Source organism: Chanos chanos, chromosome 9 (genome assembly GCF_902362185.1).
Source record: "Chanos chanos chromosome 9, fChaCha1.1, whole genome shotgun sequence".
NCBI classification, from domain to species: Eukaryota; Metazoa; Chordata; class Actinopteri; order Gonorynchiformes; family Chanidae; genus Chanos; species Chanos chanos.
Window position 1 is genome coordinate 23,355,041 of NC_044503.1, and position 16,672 is coordinate 23,371,712.

General features: G+C 43.4%; 1 protein-coding gene across 2 annotated transcripts; it reads left to right on the top strand.

Annotated features, from left to right (window-relative positions):
* The first annotated feature begins 923 nt into the window (after window positions 1-923).
* pi4kb (phosphatidylinositol 4-kinase, catalytic, beta) lies at window positions 924-16,000 on the top strand. 2 transcript variants are annotated; one of them, XM_030784295.1, is made up of 12 exons: window positions 924-1,033; window positions 5,769-6,838; window positions 10,251-10,295; window positions 11,602-11,829; window positions 12,320-12,547; window positions 12,767-12,876; window positions 12,983-13,087; window positions 13,207-13,330; window positions 13,548-13,813; window positions 15,008-15,140; window positions 15,285-15,405; window positions 15,526-16,000. In XM_030784295.1, the coding sequence occupies exons 2-12, from the start codon at window positions 5,789-5,791 to the stop codon at window positions 15,705-15,707; spliced, it is 2,592 nt and encodes an 863-aa protein (XP_030640155.1). In that variant the 5' UTR covers window positions 924-1,033; window positions 5,769-5,788; the 3' UTR covers window positions 15,708-16,000. The 2 variants fall into 2 exon arrangements, with proteins under 2 accessions (XP_030640155.1, XP_030640156.1); XM_030784296.1 differs by lacking the exon at window positions 10,251-10,295.
* Window positions 16,001-16,672: the final 672 nt, after the last annotated feature.

The window sequence follows — 16,672 nt, forward strand, 5'->3', positions numbered from 1 at the left end:
ACCCATGCGTAGCTAGAAAATCTCAGCTACATCATTGTCATCATCATCACCATAAGTACGGTGGCCTTGTGTACAAACATCAGAGGTACAGCAATTTTTTACCCTAGTATGAGTGAAACAGAGAGTTGACATACTTAAAGGAAATCTGATTAGATAGAGCACGATTTGAATTATTTGCTCTTTGTAGCAGTAAGGTTGCTTGAAATTAAATTACATGCAACTAACTGCTGCAGCAAAGTTGTGTGCGCTGTTTCAAATCACACACCACAAGGGTAATTAGAGATTATACAGACAAATGTAGAGTATCCTCTCCAACCAAATTCATTATGTAATTCATTTTTTTCAGGGTAAATTCATTAAGAAAATCGTTAAGATGGCTAATTTTGCAACAGTGGGAAGAAACTACAGTTAAATTAATAGCACATAAATTTACTTGAAACGCCACCTTTATTTCTGTACATTTGTTTTAAATGTCTTCTCTTCCCGGCTGTGAACATATCCTTTCGCGTCTTTGAGTTTTCCTTCATTTCAAGATTATACAAAAAAAAATCCCTTAATGTTCGATGCTGGCAGGATTCAGGTAATGGATTCGGAACGCTACCCAGTTTACTTGCTACGTCAGGAACCCAGACTGATTAACTAGGTTTGGGAGAACTCAGTGAAGTGTGGTGATATTCGCAGACCGATTACACTTCATACTACGTATAAACTTTAAAAACAACGCAGTTGTGTCGACTGAATGTTAAAATTGCTCTCGGTGTCTTCAAACAATTTTGCAAATTCTGTTAGAACACATATATAATGGAAGACGCCCTTAATATTTCTTAGGTACGTTTTGTTATTTTATTTTATTACACAGGCACTTGAATGGACAGCCCTACAAGGTCAGTTTTCCCAAGTTAGCAGGCTACAGTTAACTTAGCTAGGAAACTGGCAACGGATCGGGGTACTGTGGAACACACTCTTCCAAATAATGGAGCTGAGACACCGGAGATAGACTGAAGAATCACAACTTCACCCAGTTCCTTTAAAGGTAATGTAAAAATGCTACAATATTGTGGAATGTTTAAGTGAGTCGGTCGTTCCGATGATCATTTTCACTAGTCGTGGAACTCTCATCGCCTCACCACTTCGTCCAGGGCAAAATCGCTTGCCAGCATTAGCCATTATAGCCAGCTAATAGCTAGCTATCATAGCTAATCCGTTAACCTGAAGAAAGCAATATCAGTGTCGTAAGAGAGTCAGTGACACAATTAAGTGAATTGCATCCAAGAATAAGGAATACGGATAACACCGAGACTGTTAAGTAGAATCGCTGAGTCGATGTTAATTGTCTTAGTTTTCTTAGATGAATGTTTTTGTCACATTCATAAGAGCAACTTGTCAGCTATGCTAGTTAGCACAGGAGGCTAATGTTGCACCAGTTGGCTCGCTAGCCTAGTTTACGTTCATGCGATGGAGTCAAATAAGTGAATTTTTTAAAGCTAACTGCAACGCAAGTTTAACTCAAATCAAATAAGGATGTGAGTGTCGAATGTTGTTTTATTTGTTGCGTAACTGCGTAAACGGTATGTTTCTCGTATGTCTGTGATTTCCTCTATCTTTTCTTGCTAGTAAGTGATAACCACCGAGCAAACTTTGTTGCAGTCATTTGCATCGGTGGCAGCCTAGACTATGGTAGAGAATCTTGCCACAGAATCGTGAGAATGTTTATTTCTCCTCTGATTTGTGGTACCCATAAATAGTCCGCTTTTGCAGATGATTTAAGGATTGTTCGGTGACGGACATTCTCGTATTTAGGGACTTTGTTGACGAAGTAAGTTAGCTGTAACACAAACCGCTTTGGCATGCCTGAAACTCACGAGAACAATCCAACACGAAGTATTGTCAGTCGTTCTGTCGTTGTTTCTACATTTAAAACGACCTTTCCTTTTGGCGATCAACCCACACCAACAAGGCCTTGAACGTAAACACGACGTTGTTGTGTTGTATTCTTTTAGTTCATTGTTTGATGTTGTGAGATAATCAGAAAGAGATATCACCTTTCCGCTCATTCTGCGAAGGCCTGATAGGATTCCCCCAACATTCTCCCCAACGGAACACGAGAAGTCTGTGAAATACTGGAGCGTTGCGAGGAGTGAGATATTGAACTTTATACGGAATGTTCAAGTTGCTTATGAAACATTTTCTATTTGACATTGGTTGTGAGAAATATATCACGATTAATCCTCCTCACAGTATCCGGGCATTTTCCTCCTACACGTACCTGATTTAGAAAATCATTATCTCAATTAGTCAGAGAATATTAGATTCAGGCGTATTAGGTTCAGACAGGAACAAAATCTAGCAGCAGTGTAACCTTTGTATTGTGTACTTTTGTGGTCTAATGAAACAATATATGTCCAGTGTCTGGTCATTTCTATTTGGTTCCTTCTAAGATTTTGTTTTCATTCTGTTAGGGTAGCTTTTAATGTTCTCTGCTTCAGTTCCTCTTTTTAAGTTGGTGTAGGAGATGCAAACTCAGTGGTTTTTTTTTTTTTTTTTTTTGTCATTTATATTTTTTACTCAGCTGATTTCAAACAGTCTTCTTGCTGTTTTACCTTATTGTTTCTTGTTGTTAAGTTTGTTGTTATTGTGTGTTAGGTGGATGAATCGCTTCATTTCATGCCTTAATATTACTAGTTCCTTTCATCCTAGAGTTCATAAGATGGTGCCTTCAAACATCTTATGTAAGTTCAGACTGTTGCCGAGCTGTTCAGTGGCTTACTGATACTCAAAATAGCTTTTTTTTAAATTCATAAACACGGTACACAATAGCATTTTTCCAGAATACTCTGAGACCAGGTGGACGAAAAGGTCTGAAGAATTCTAACTGGTGTTTTTAAGTGTATTTTAATCTGTGTGTAATTTTCATTTTGATACTTTAGTTGTTTCCCTAGACACATGCTAATAATAATAATAATACCGCTGTTTCCTTTTCTTGGAAAGGCACCGTAATATCATACACTTAAGCTTAAACTTAGCAGGCTTTACGTATATGTAACTAATTGCTATTGACTCTTGTGGAGCTGGGTAGGTATGTGGGCTACCGGTCATATCTGGGAGATATAGTGCATTAGACCTTTTAGAACTTTGTCTTCCCCACGGGCCTTCCCAACACCCAGCTGTTAACCTTATATTAGGTTCAAGACTTGATCATCGTGGCATCAAAAAACATTCAGGCTGGGCACATTTTTCCCCTTTTACTTTACTGTGTTTGGATATTCTTCTAGAAGCTGTGCATCCTGTCACAAGTATCTACACAGCTCCTGTGACTCTTGTTTCCCCGACCTTCTCATATAACTGCTCTTTGTTTCTGTGACGTGAGCGGTGGGAGCCATTGCCTTTGGCTTCTCGATCAGCCGTTTATGGACCACAGCCTGACAATACCTCTTAACAGACCTGCAGTTTCTGTCTTGGGCACATGGCCACAAGCCTCTCTGCTCTTCTTATTGCCCAATTTCTGGACACTTAGACCAACGGCCTGGGAATTTGGAGGTCCGGGTTTATGTTGTCTGAGTTAAGAGTGTATTTCAGAGGCTGAGGCTAGATGCATTGGATAAATATTAAGCTATGCATAGTGTTTGGCAGTTTCAGATGCAAGTATTATTGTTACTATTATTTTTGAAAAAAAAAAAAAAACTCTGGTCAAGATGGGGACTAGATGTTAAATTATGTGTTGGGTAATTATGTAAATGTGAGGTGTGTGTGATATGTTTGTGGTTTGCTGTATTGTATGTGTTTATTGCCATTTTTGATCAAATCTGACGTCATGTAGTGTACACATGCACCTAATAAATCTGTCCACGTGCTGTAAAGGAGAAAGTACACTGCCGTGAAAGTGATTGATGTTCAAAAATGTGTTTGAACAACGAACAGAATAGTGAAAGAAAGCTATAATAAGAAGTCACATTGACAAGCCCCCCCCCCGCCGCTTCCAAATCTGGTTTGGTCTGTTTGTTTGGATGTCCGCTCTGATGTATGGGTGTCCCAGGCATTGCCTTTGTCTACATGCCCATTTTCGCCTTTTGTTTTGGTAGAAATCGATGGTGGCCCTTCCGCCTGAGTAGGCGTTTATGGAAAAGTTACGGTGGTTATAATAAATCAACAAGAAAACTTCTCCAGCTCATAAACTCACATGCCAACTGATCTGACAGAAATGACACTTTATTGGATTTCTGCAAAACGTCTGAGACCGTGTCGACTGGCATCTAACATCTTTTCTGGTCACTTATTGGCTGTAGTGCTGAGAGCAGAGACAGCTGTAACCGTGCAGAGGGAGATGTTAATCTGTGGTGTCCGTGATGGGAGCTGGTGATGGTGGTGATGTGCTAATCTGCTCGAGGAGGATTAATGCCCTGAGCGTTCCCGCGGATCAGCGGGACACGGTGACCTGGAAGATTCTTCATTTCTGTCCTGCCTGGTCACGGCTTGTTAAAATGGACCAGAACCTTTACCTTAGGACAGAGACTTTAATGAAATTGAATCTGAAGACATTCCCTAGTGAAGGAAAGATTTTTCTGACTTAAAATGACTAGTATTTTAACAATATTTTTAGGGGGAAAAAGTGATTTTTTTAAGCCCTCAGATTGGTGTCATTTTACAGTATTCTCTTCAAACAAAAAGAAATATCTGATCTCTGATCTCAGTGGTAATGCTACTTAAATCCACACGTCCAACCAAGTCAGCACTATATCATGATTCACAGTAACAGTCCCTGATAAACTTAACAGCTGGTTGTGCCACAGTAGAAAGCACATATGAGGTTTTTCCATATCATTCCACACCCTTTAAATGGGCTTTAGCTTTAAAGCTGGCTGTGAAATTGAGTGAATCACTCACAGCATTTTCATTTCTCAACCCAAGAGCAATTAACATAAAATGAGACTCCCCACACTCACAAATAAGCCCAGTGTAACAGAATGGCTGTGTGTGTGTGTGTTGCGCATGTGTGAGTGAGTCATCAGTGACAGAGGACTAGATCAGTCATGGGACGAGTGAGGACATGATGGGGCCGGATGGGACTTGACCAGGGCACCTGGGTTAACACTCGTGTCTTACTGAAAAGAGACATGAGACTTTATTTTTAATGTCATAGCGTAGGGACTCAGTGTCTCATCTTAAAGACAGAAGCCTTCAGTAGACCAGTGGAGTGGTTTTCCCAGACACTCTTGCGTCCAGACATGCATGTGGTCTAGCTTTGCTTTGATATGTCAGTTCGTTATAGTTCAAGTCTTGTTGCTTTAGAAATTAGAAACATCATACGATGTGTTCCATATGATTGCAGAGGGCAAATGAATCTCCTTTTGTTGGTGTTGTGATTAAAATGTAGAAATACTTATTAATATTATCTCGTTTTGTCTACCAGCTACTTTGTTCTGTATTTACTCTTACTTATATGAGGTTAATTACTCACTTATGTCTGTTATATTTGTTATAAGCTGTGGGATGTGCCATTTGTATATAGTATGCAATGTTGTATTGTGGTCCCAGCGTAATATTTTAATAAGCGACGTGTATTGCAGCATCTGTAATATGCTATGCAAGTAAGGACTAATGAATTATGGTATTAAAGGAGATAGTGTGAAAGAGCAGAATGTACATTGGAGCCCATGCATTGTTTCTGTGAACTACAAGTTGTGGATTTGCTTTATTGATTTTGTTCAGTTGTCTGCCTGTCTGTCTCTCTGTATGAGGTACTAAGCCTATTCTCTGTTTGTCTCTGGCAGTGGCCTGAAAGAGAGTGGCCATGGGTGACACAGAGCTGGAGCTGTCTCCCGCCCAGCTGGAGGACCTGCAGAAGAGCCCTTCCGTCTCCTCCTGCGCCTCCACCACATCGTCCTTCTCTCTGCCCTCCTCGCCCTCCTCTGGCCAGAGGCCTCCCAGCAGCTCCAGCCCCAGTGCCAGTGAGGGACTCCCCGCCTCCAACCCTCCACTGGACGTGATTTCGGAAGGTGTGGGCGAGCTCACCCTGGTCATTGACCCGGAGGTGGCCAAGAGGGCTTGCCAGGAGGTCCTGCAAAAAGTCAAACAGCTGAAAGGTGAAGGCGAGGTCTCTGAGGCCGAAACGAAACATGGGCTAGTGAATGGGACTGCAGCGCATGCCGACCCTGCTGATAAAGAAGGGGGCGTGGCCCAGCCAGCGAAAATCCACGAGGAGGAGGAAGAGTTGCACCCGGGCACGGTGAAGAGCGCCCGAAGGCGCCAGAAGAACAACTCATCCAAGCAGTCGTGGCTGCTTCGGCTCTTCGAATCCAAACTTTTCGACATCTCCATGGCGATCTCTTACCTGTATAACTCCAAAGAGCCGGGCGTTCAAGCCTACATCGGAAACCGTCTCTTCAGCTTTCGCAACGAGGATGTGGATTTCTACCTCCCCCAGCTCCTGAACATGTACATCCACATGGACGAAGACGTTGGCGACGCCATCAAACCCTACGTGGTTCACCGATGCCGCCAGAGCATCAGTTTTTCCCTGCAGTGCGCCTGGCTTCTCGGGGCCTACTCCTCTGACATGCACATCTCCACGCAGCGCCACTCTCGCGGCACCAAGCTCCGCAAGGTCATCTTGTCAGACGAGCTCAAACCGTCGAGCCAGCGCGCGAGGAGGGAGATGCCCCAACCCCCGCCTCCGCCCCCTCCTGCCTGCCCCGTGCCCGCACACCTGTCCGAGCACGGCCTGTCGCCATCCAAACGCACGCACCAGCGCTCCAAGTCGGACGCTACCGTCAGCATCAGCCTCGGCAGCAACCTGAAGAGGACTGCGAGCAACCCAAAGGTGGAGAACAGTCAGGACGAGGTGAGACGAACACACGATACCCAAAGTGAAAATCAAAATTTCTGTCCGAATGCTTTTACAGGCCGTGGTGTTTGTGAGCGTGAGCTGTATTTGCTGCATCCATCCGTCCGTCCGTTTGTCCATTTCCTTTAAAACGATCTGCTTTGCTTGGTCCTGGACAGTGCTGCATGACTGCTTCCATATCCACCTTGGCTGTGTTTTATCACTCCCTGCATTTTCCTCTCAACAGCATTGCAGATTTCATTTCTCAAGACTGCAGGTCAAAGGAAAACCGTGTTGTCTCGTCACACTGGCACGGCACACGCTCAGTCCGTTTTATAGGCTTGGGTAAAGTTAAAGTTTTGGTTTAGTAATGCTATTTTTAAAGAATCCGTACCAAAATGCTTCCAAGTGCCGGTCACTGCCAGGCATGTGCTGTGGTTTGACCAAAGCTCTCTGCAGAGAAAAAGCTACAGTTTGATTTTTATTGAAAAGTAGTTTCATATTTTTTTTATCGTTATATTTCATCTAATCACTTGTCACATCATTCAGGAAGAGGTGTGTGGTCTGCTCTCTTAGAGTGTTTACTTTGAGACCACAGGTGTGACTCAGCCTGTTTTGACCCATCTGCTGACCCGGTCAAACCGTAAAAAAAAAAAAAAACCCCAGCGTGCTGCTGGGTGCTCTGCATTTTTTAACCCCCTGATCCGTTTTCCTGCTGATGTCACAGAGGTCGTAGGAAGGCAAAGTCACTCGCATGGGGCATCGAATGCACTACCCCCCAACCCTTCCAGCCCTCTGGCCCTGTCCATTGACTCTATCCTTATCCGCTTCATTAGCACAGTCGTGTGCATTTCCAGTAAGGTCTACTCACACACCACTGACAGAGCACTTCTCACACAGTCTCTAGGAAGACTTTTGAGTCTGAGTCACCATAGCATTGCTCCAGGAATAGGGTCTGAGCTCACTGTCTCAGCAAGCCTCAAGTCGGTTTATTCAGCTGGGCTTTTCAAGGAGGGATGGAGGAGGTGGGGGTGGACAGGGGTGGCGGATGTATGTTGTGTTTGTGTTTGGTCTTCTCTGTCTTTGTGGCTCTTTCTGTGTTCTGTCCGTGACTCAGCTGAGAGCCTGCGTCGTGGCAGTCTGTTGATTGTCTGGTCTTTTCTCTTACCCCACAATGCATTGTATCCCTCTTACAGTCACCATCCTCATGGCAGGTATCTGTATTACATAGGCTGCAGTATTGTGCTGAATACAGTCAGATCAGAGTGGGTGGACGGTGGGCCGTGGGCGTTGTGTTTTGAATCTCTGCCCAAAAGTGGCCGTGAAGCCAAAACCCGCTCCCCGGATCCCAAAGCAATCACAGACGTTCTGCCGTTTGACAGGATTTCAACACATTACTCGGTTAGCACTGTGTGAAAATGGTTTATCTTTTATCTAGCATGCTGTAGTGACACGGACGAGCAGTGAATGCGGTTATGTAAGAGCGCTGGGCTCCCTGTTTGCGGATTAGGCCTCTTCGATACGTGATATAACGTTTGTTTGAGTTGGGCCCCCACCACCCCTCCCTCCGCCCCCTCCCTCTGGTCTGAGCCTCGTTATGTCACTGTTTTTTTTTTTTTTCTTATAGTGGACTGAGAAATCCATACCTCATTTTACCCTCATCTGTCACATAAGCTCTTCCCATTCTCTGGCCTGTGTTTGACCCAGCTACACATTATCACTATCATTTCTCTGGGAAATGATAAGATTTAATTTTTTTTTCCCCCTGTCTTGTGGCTAGTTCCCTCTGGCTGGACCCCATAGCCATGCTAACAGTGGTAGCGTTGTTCTCGTTAGCCATGTGTTAGCTGACGTTGACTGCTGTTGCTTTATGTTTGCTAATGGACTGAGGATTTGACATAGCCTGAGAGAGCTTCGGCCATCAGCCTCTGTCACACACACACGCACGCACGCACACACACACACGCACACACACAGTCAATGTGCATTAAACAGCTTTAAATAAACTATTGAACTCTTAAAACCAAAGGCCTTTATGTATTGGATGGTTAAATGGATATGTTTTTTTTTTTTTCTTGAATGGTTTAGGGACAGCATGCCTAAAATAAACGACCTCATGGTTTGAATAGTTCACTCTGGAAAAAAGAGCAAGTTCATGCATAAATTAATATGTTTTGAAAATGAACTCAAAATATATTAACATTTGTCTGTTGGAACATGCTTGATAATGGAAACCCAACTCTCCTTTTGTTTCCTGTAAACTGACACTCCTGATGTCCGATAGATCTTTATAAAAAATATGAATTTATGATAAGCCCGTATTAAGCAGTAACATACAGAATCAAACTGTGGTTCTCAGATTGCATTGTGCCGTCCCACGCAGCAGCGGGCTGGCTTCTCCACGCGCTGTAAACAGCCTGGCTTCAGAAAGGCAGGGTGAGACGTCACTGTTATCTCAGTGAGAGGCGCGTGGGAGCGGACAAGTGTTTGGGATGGGAGGGACTCGTTAAAGTCCACTGTGTTATTAGGAGCGCCTGAATAGAAATCATATCTGGAGGAGTTTGGACTTGGCACAGACAAATAGCTATTCAGACATCAACCTTGTCTAAATATATCGTACGGATGTGGCCTTCTGCGCTTTTCGCTGTAGTCTCTCTCTGCGCCCCCTGGGAGCCGGGGTGGGGGTTGATTGGCGTCATCTGAAGGGGCCATAGGTGTAGTTTATTCAGGGCCTGCAGTAGAGGGAACTGGGGGCAGTTGTAATTTCACTTCTTCCACACTGACCAGTGCCATCTGGTCAACCTGCTGTGATGAGAATATAGGACAGGCTACAGTCTTTTCAGTCCTGCTAACTTTACTAAACCAGTGCTGAAGATAAAACCACCTTCATTTGTTTCTAACATAACACGAAATATTCTAATGTAACAAGAAACAGAATTCCCAAATGCCCTTCATGTTATCTATGTGGCCACGTTGAATTATTGTAGTTTTTTTTTTATTTGTTAGTTTTTAATGTACATATATTTTACATAGCTAGATATGTGTCTTTTGTGTTTGTATGTGTGTGCGTGTACTGTGTGTCATTTGTATGTGTGTGTGTGAGAGTTTTAATTCCAGGGTGTTTCCCTCAGTGTCAGTTAGACAGGTGCATGTTAGATAACTGAGACCCATTCTCCTCCTCTTAAACACAACAGAAACACACCTCAGTCACACTCAACTACCATATACCAGCCGCCAGTACCAAATAGTAACCGTGAGATGTTTGTTTTTGTTCTTTTTTGTTTTTATTTTTATTTTTTTTTTGTTTCTTCGTTCCCTTCCCTTCCCCTAACTCCTTTTCCCCCCTCACTCCTGTACCAAAACCGTTCCCCCACCCCCCTGTCCTCCCTCCACCACCTCCGCCCCCCACCCTCCACCTCCTTTTTCCCAGGAGCTGAGCTCCAGCTCGGACAGTCTCGAGTACGAGGCTGGCACAGTAAGTCCTCAGTACCCATCTCCCCGTCGTGCATTGTGGGATGCTGGCTGTCTTCCGTAGGCGGCCAGGGGTTGACTCTTCAATATTCTTTTAAACTTGTCCCTCAACATATGCAAACATATCTCACACTTTGACCTCATTGATTTTACAAGCTTTTTTTTTTTTTTTTTCTGCTAACGAAATAAACATGGTGAACCCCTAAATTTCGGGTGTTTTGGCATTGAAGAGCTGAGGCCATCCAGCTGTGGACGTCCTGGTCTCGTGAGATATGTTTGCACGTTTTATTCCACCCATTTTGTTTTTCTTGTTTTTATGTTCCTGTTCCTCCATATTTTTGACAATCTGAAAATGTACCCGTGTGTGCGGTTACAGATCTAGATTTTAGACGTATTTGTGTTTTTATTGGTTGAGGTTTAACTATAACCTGGTCTTGTCTAATGTCAGAGCCCCTGGAGTCAATTTCAAGGGCTCTTTTTTTTTTTTAGTATTGGAGTTTTATGTGCGGGGATGGGTGTAGATGTTTTTTATTCTTACGGTCTCTCGTGTGGTGTTCCTTTCATTTAAAATTAAAATTTGCACCTCCCTTGTCAAGTTTGTCACTGGTGTACTTGATAAACGATTATTTCAGATGTTGCTGAAATTGTGGAGACGTTCCGTCTCTTACTCTTATTTTGCCCGGTGCTATTTGACAATGGCTGGTTTTCTGCCTGTAGGCAGTTTAACACTCACAGGCCTTTTCAGTTCAAATCTGGCACAGACAAATTCTCTTTGGGATTTACAGGACACCTCACCACAATGTTTGGTCTGAGAAACAGCCTGAAAGGATTGAACTTTAATCCATAGAGACTTCATTTGTTGACACAGTCTACCTTTTTCCTCCACACCACTGTAACTGTGTTTGTGGCATGCTGCACTGAAATGCTGGGATGTTTAATCTCTTTTTGTCACTCTTGAGTTGTTTCTGAGTGACCAATCATTCATGTTAATTTTGTTTTTGTTTTTTTTCCCCATAAGTTTGTGTCGCTGCAGAAGTTCTTTTTCACGGCCGATTTTGGTGGAGTGCTCACTCTCTTCCCTCTGAATGTTTTGTTTTGTCCTTCCACGTCAAAGGAAGCTCATCTTTCGTTTCAGCCTGCTCCCAAACTCTTTATTTTCTTTCTGACTGGTACCACTGTCCTGTCCTGTCTTTCTTTCTTATTTTTTTTCCTTCTCTCTGTTACCCTCCTCCTCTCTCTCTCTCTCTCTCTCTCTCTCTCTCTCTCTCTCTCTCTCTCTCTCTCTCTCCCTCTCCCTGTCTCGCTCCCAGCCGGTGCGTCTGACGCCCCAGAGAGAGTTCATTAAATCTCTGATGGGTATCGGGAAGAGACTGGCAACCCTGCCCACAAAGGAACAGAAAACCCAAAGGCTCATCTCGGAGTTATCGCTCCTCAACCACAAGCTGCCCGCCCGGGTCTGGCTGCCCACGGCCGCCTTCGACCACCACGTGGTCAGGGTCCCTCACACTCAGGCTGTGGTGCTCAACTCCAAGGATAAGGTGAGTCGGGATCAAACAGACAAGACATGGCTGGGTCGGTCACTTTCCTGACAACTGTTGGTGCTTAAGTAGATGAGTTTTAACTTCTTTAAGTTCATAATCACCCTAAAAATGTTAATTACTTGTCACTAATGTAGTTTAGTTTTCAGCCATTTTTGGTGAGGTTTCGTTTTATTCTTTTGTTTCAGACGTTCTGTAATTTATAATTTTTTTCTTAACTGATGTATTTTGTTTTATTGAACACTGTTATGTGGGTGGGCAGACATTATGTTTGTGGGTTGGCAGAAGTTTGAATAATTTGTGAAGTGGATTGCACTCAGATATAACTTGTCTGTTTTGTTTCCAGCTTTTGTTTCCATGTGAGTTGGAAACAAAACAAACAAGAATTTGTGGTCTTTGATGGTTTGTGGAAAATGAGAATTAAAAACTTGAGTGGGAAAACCAGAGAATTAAATATGGGACTTTTTTTTATAATTTTGTTCCTTCTCAGGCACCGTATTTAATCTATGTGGAAGTTCTAGAGTGCGAAAACTTTGAGACCTCAAATGTGCCAGTGCGGATCCCCGAGACGCGTATTCGTAGCACGCGCTCTGTAGAGAACCTTCCGGACTGTGGCATCACGCTTGACCAGCGCGCCAGCAGCTTCTCCATCGTCCCCAACTACGACAACGACGATGAGGCCTGGTCCGTGGACGACATCGGAGAACTTCAAGTGGAGGTAACTCTAGAGAACCGATTTCCCAGATTTTTGTTTTTTAACCTGTCTTCAGATACTTCACATATTTGACTTACTGAAGCGGTAGCACATCTGATCATTGCTAACTGAAGAGTAGGGATGTGGAATGGCTCATAGTTCTGGGGAATTTTGGAAAGCGTTGCTGTAGAACACGAACCCTCTGTGGTCTTTGAAATGATCTTCTTTCCTGCTATCGTCAAGCTCCCGGAGATCCACACCAACAGCTGTGACAACATCTCCCAGTTCTCAGTGGACAGTATTACCAGCCAGGAGAGCAAAGAACCTGTCTTCATCGCCGCTGGAGACATCAGGTAACAAGACTAGCTTTAAACCATCTGAAATAACCTTCAAACAATGTCTGTGAATCTTTACTTTGCTGTAGCCCCCTATCCAACAACGTCCCGCGTGTTTCCTCAGGCGACGTCTCTCAGAGCAGCTTGCTCACACCCCTACCACATTTAAGAAGGATCCGGAAGACCCTTCGGCAGTGGCTCTGAAGGAACCGTGGGAGGAGAAAGTGAGGTTAGTTTGCCATGAACGATAAACACCAACGTGCAGTGTCTACTTTCTTTCTTTCTTTTGCTCTTTCTTTTTAAATTTGGTATTACTGTTGTCTTTACTGTCCTGTGTGTTTTACCCAGGCGGATACGGGAGGGCTCCCCGTATGGACACCTGCCTAACTGGCGTCTCCTCTCCGTCATCGTCAAGTGTGGAGATGACCTCCGACAAGAGCTCCTCGCCTTCCAAGTGCTGAAGCAACTGCAGGTAGAACACCAATAACTCACTTGATCATTAATTACTTCCCCTGTTTGCATGGCCTTAGCATATTTCAGTTCATTAACATTAGCATATTTCAGGTAATGATTTGCTCTCAAGCAATACAGACAAATTGAGTTGAATACAGTGAGGTGCTAACATTTTTGGCTGGATTAATGTAGGTTTTCGGTTTGCGGTACCTTTTTCGTTCTCTCTCCCCACGCAGTCGATCTGGGAACAGGAAAGGGTTCCTCTGTGGATAAAACCCTACAAAATCCTGGTCATCTCGTCGGACAGCGGAATGATCGAGCCGGTTGTGAACGCGGTGTCCATTCATCAGGTGAAGAAGCAGAGCCAGCTGTCTTTGCTGGACTACTTCCTACAGGAGCATGGAAACTACACCACCGAAGCTTTCCTCACCGCCCAGCGCAACTTTGTCCGCAGCTGTGCCGGCTACTCTCTCATCTGCTACCTTTTACAAGTCAAAGACAGGTTGGTCGTCTTTTCTGACACCCTCTCTCTCCCCCTCTCTTTTTTTTTTTTTTTTTTTTAAACCCCTCTTGTTTTTCTTTGTTCTCTTCATTGACCGGCCTGAGGTTAGGTTTTCACAGAAGTATGGTTTTGGATATTGTATTTATAATGCTACTATATGTGCTTTGATGATGGGGGGGAAAAAAAATGTTGAAGTAACTTATTCCATTCAAATTATATACACTTGCACGCAAAATAAATATTTTACACAAGATGCGAATGAGACCGAGTATATTTTGTGTAAAAATGTAACTGAAGTAAATGTGCATGAACACGCTCTGTTTGCGTGGTTTGCTGCGGACCGTAGCGTGTGTTCACACGACTTCTTGTTTCACTAGTGAGTGAAAATGAGGAAATGGGAAACAAAGTCTGTCTATACTCCATGAGGAGAGACAGACAAAGGACTCTCTGAGGAAAAAGCACAAGGAGTTTTTGGTTTAGTCAGAAGTCAGGAGATTCCAAAAAAATGTAAAGTTTAATTAAAAAAAAAAAAAGTTATCCCTTTTAGTTGTATTAATTGAATAGTGTGGTGTTCAGTTTGTACATTTAAAACCAGTGGAAATGTGGTAAAAAAAAAAAAAAATTGGTAAATGTGGTAAAAAATTGTTTCTTGTTTTGATGTTAGAAAATGGATGTGTACATCGAAAGTGGTGTTAGTCACCTCTGGCTGTGTTCTTATTAAAATAATCATGAACAGTGGGATGAGCCCGATTGCCTGAAGCTCGACTGTCTCTAATGGCTGGTTTCAGCTCAGCCATAAAAACGTGTTCGTGAGCTAGATAGTGATCTCAAGCATGCCTCAAAATGAATTAGTTTCTCATAAATCTAGTTCTTTTTCCAAACCCCACTTAAGTGTTCTGACTTGAACCTGATTCTCATAAAACACCCCAGAGGATAGCTGGGTACTGTCTCCGTCAAGGGACCGTCACTTGAGTTCTGAAAACAGAGACATAAATATTTGGAACACTTCATGTATATAATTGTCTAATTTGACATTTTTTTTTTGTTCTGTTGATTCCTTTAGAAGTAGAAAATTGCTTTTTTTCCCATTTGTATATTGTTATAGTCTTTAACAAGCATTTGCTCTGAATGCTATTGTGCGTATCATCTCTATGCCTTTCTCATTCCTAAGCCTTTGTCTGTGAACATTTCCAGGCACAATGGGAACATCCTGCTGGACGCTGAAGGACACATCATTCACATCGACTTCGGTTTCATCTTGTCCAGCTCTCCGAGAAACCTGGGCTTCGAGACGTCCGCCTTTAAACTGACCACTGAATTTGTGGACGTGTGTAAAACGAACACCACATTCGAATAGGATCTCATGAACCAGTCCCTTTGGCTTATCAATCCACAGCATGTAGCTATAGCAGTAATATTCACGCTGTCTGCTGACTTTAGAGTAATGAGCACATGTCTAATCTCTTCCTAGGTCATGGGTGGTCTGGATGGAGACATGTTCAACTATTACAAGATGCTCATGCTACAGGGGCTGATTGCCGCTCGTAAACACATGGAGAAAGTCGTGCAAATCGTGGAAATCATGCAGCAAGGTGGTGTCTCTTTTTCCTAAATCTGGGAACTACAACTTAAATAACAGAAAACTGTCTCCTCAGACTCAACAGAGTTTTTACTAACTGCTCATTGTTCGTGTTTGTTTGCGTGTTCTCCAGGATCGCATCTGCCTTGCTTCCACGGGTCGAGCACCATCCGAAACCTGAAGGAGCGGTTTCATATGAGCCTGACGGAGGAGCAGCTGCAGGCATTGGTGGAGCAGATGGTGGACGGATCCATGCGCTCCATCACCACCAAGCTGTACGATGGCTTTCAGTACTTCACCAATGGCATCATGTGAATGGACAACCCCTCGCCCCCAACCCCCCCCCGACGCACGTACCGATTTGGACTGGAATAGGCTGTACCACTCGCAAAAGACCACTCCTCCCCTTCTCCACCTGTCTCCACCCCACCTCACACATCCTGTGTGTTTGTAAACCCTTCCCCCTTCACCCCCAACCCCCCCAGACTGATGTCTTTTCTCATGGATTTTATACCCTGACTGAACAGGTCTTAGCTGTGAAGTGCGTTTTTTCTTCTGTTGTTGTTTTTTTTTTTTTTATTCTTTTCTGTATTTGGAACCTCTGCTCTTTCTGTTTTTCTTCTTTTTTCTTCCTTTCTTCTTTTTTTCTTTGTAAATGTTGGATTATGTTTCTCTTACAGCCCTTTAGTAATTTGTTTTATCATCTTTAGAAAGCTTTTCAAAAACTCTAGACATCTCTACGACAGCTCTCAATCAACTGTGTGCTCTGCAGTTCGTCCTGTTTTTCGCTCTTTTGTTCTGCTCCTTTATTTTTTGTCTGTTGATCAGTTTAAATCTTGAATTTTTAAAGGAAAAAAAAAAGAAAAAATGCAATATGCTGGGTGAGCGCAGCTGCAAAAGGTGCAGCAGTTCCAGGCTGGCCAGCGTTTCCACGTCAGTGTTACACAAACTGTCCAACCAGAGAGGCGGAGATGTTCTCTCTCCCCCCCTCTCTCTCTCTCGCTCCACCGATAATTTCTCAGCTTTTCGTGAAACTGTGTTGCCGTCTCCATCACTCTGAGCCCAGCACTCTTGATGTAAGAGTCTTTAACAGGCAGCACATTCAGGAAAGATGAAGAAACTGATCAGATTGAGTCATTTGTAACATTACGCTTAAAAACCACACACTCTTTTTTTTTTTTTTGTTTTGTTAAACATCATTAAGGGTCACTTGTATGGACAATGGTACTGGGCTGAGTTTCATCACGTGAAATACGATATGTGGAACAAACAGAGAAGGT

Coding starts and splice junctions, on each gene's coding strand:
- pi4kb (XM_030784295.1), top strand. CDS start 5,789: ATGGGTGACACAGAGCTGGAGCTGTCTCCCGCCCAGCTGGAGGACCTG. Junction 13,088..13,206: donor CCGTGGGAGGAGAAAGTGAG/GTTAGTTTGCCA, acceptor TGTTTTACCCAG/GCGGATACGGGAGGGCTCCC. Junction 15,406..15,525: donor CGTGGAAATCATGCAGCAAG/GTGGTGTCTCTT, acceptor CGTGTTCTCCAG/GATCGCATCTGCCTTGCTTC.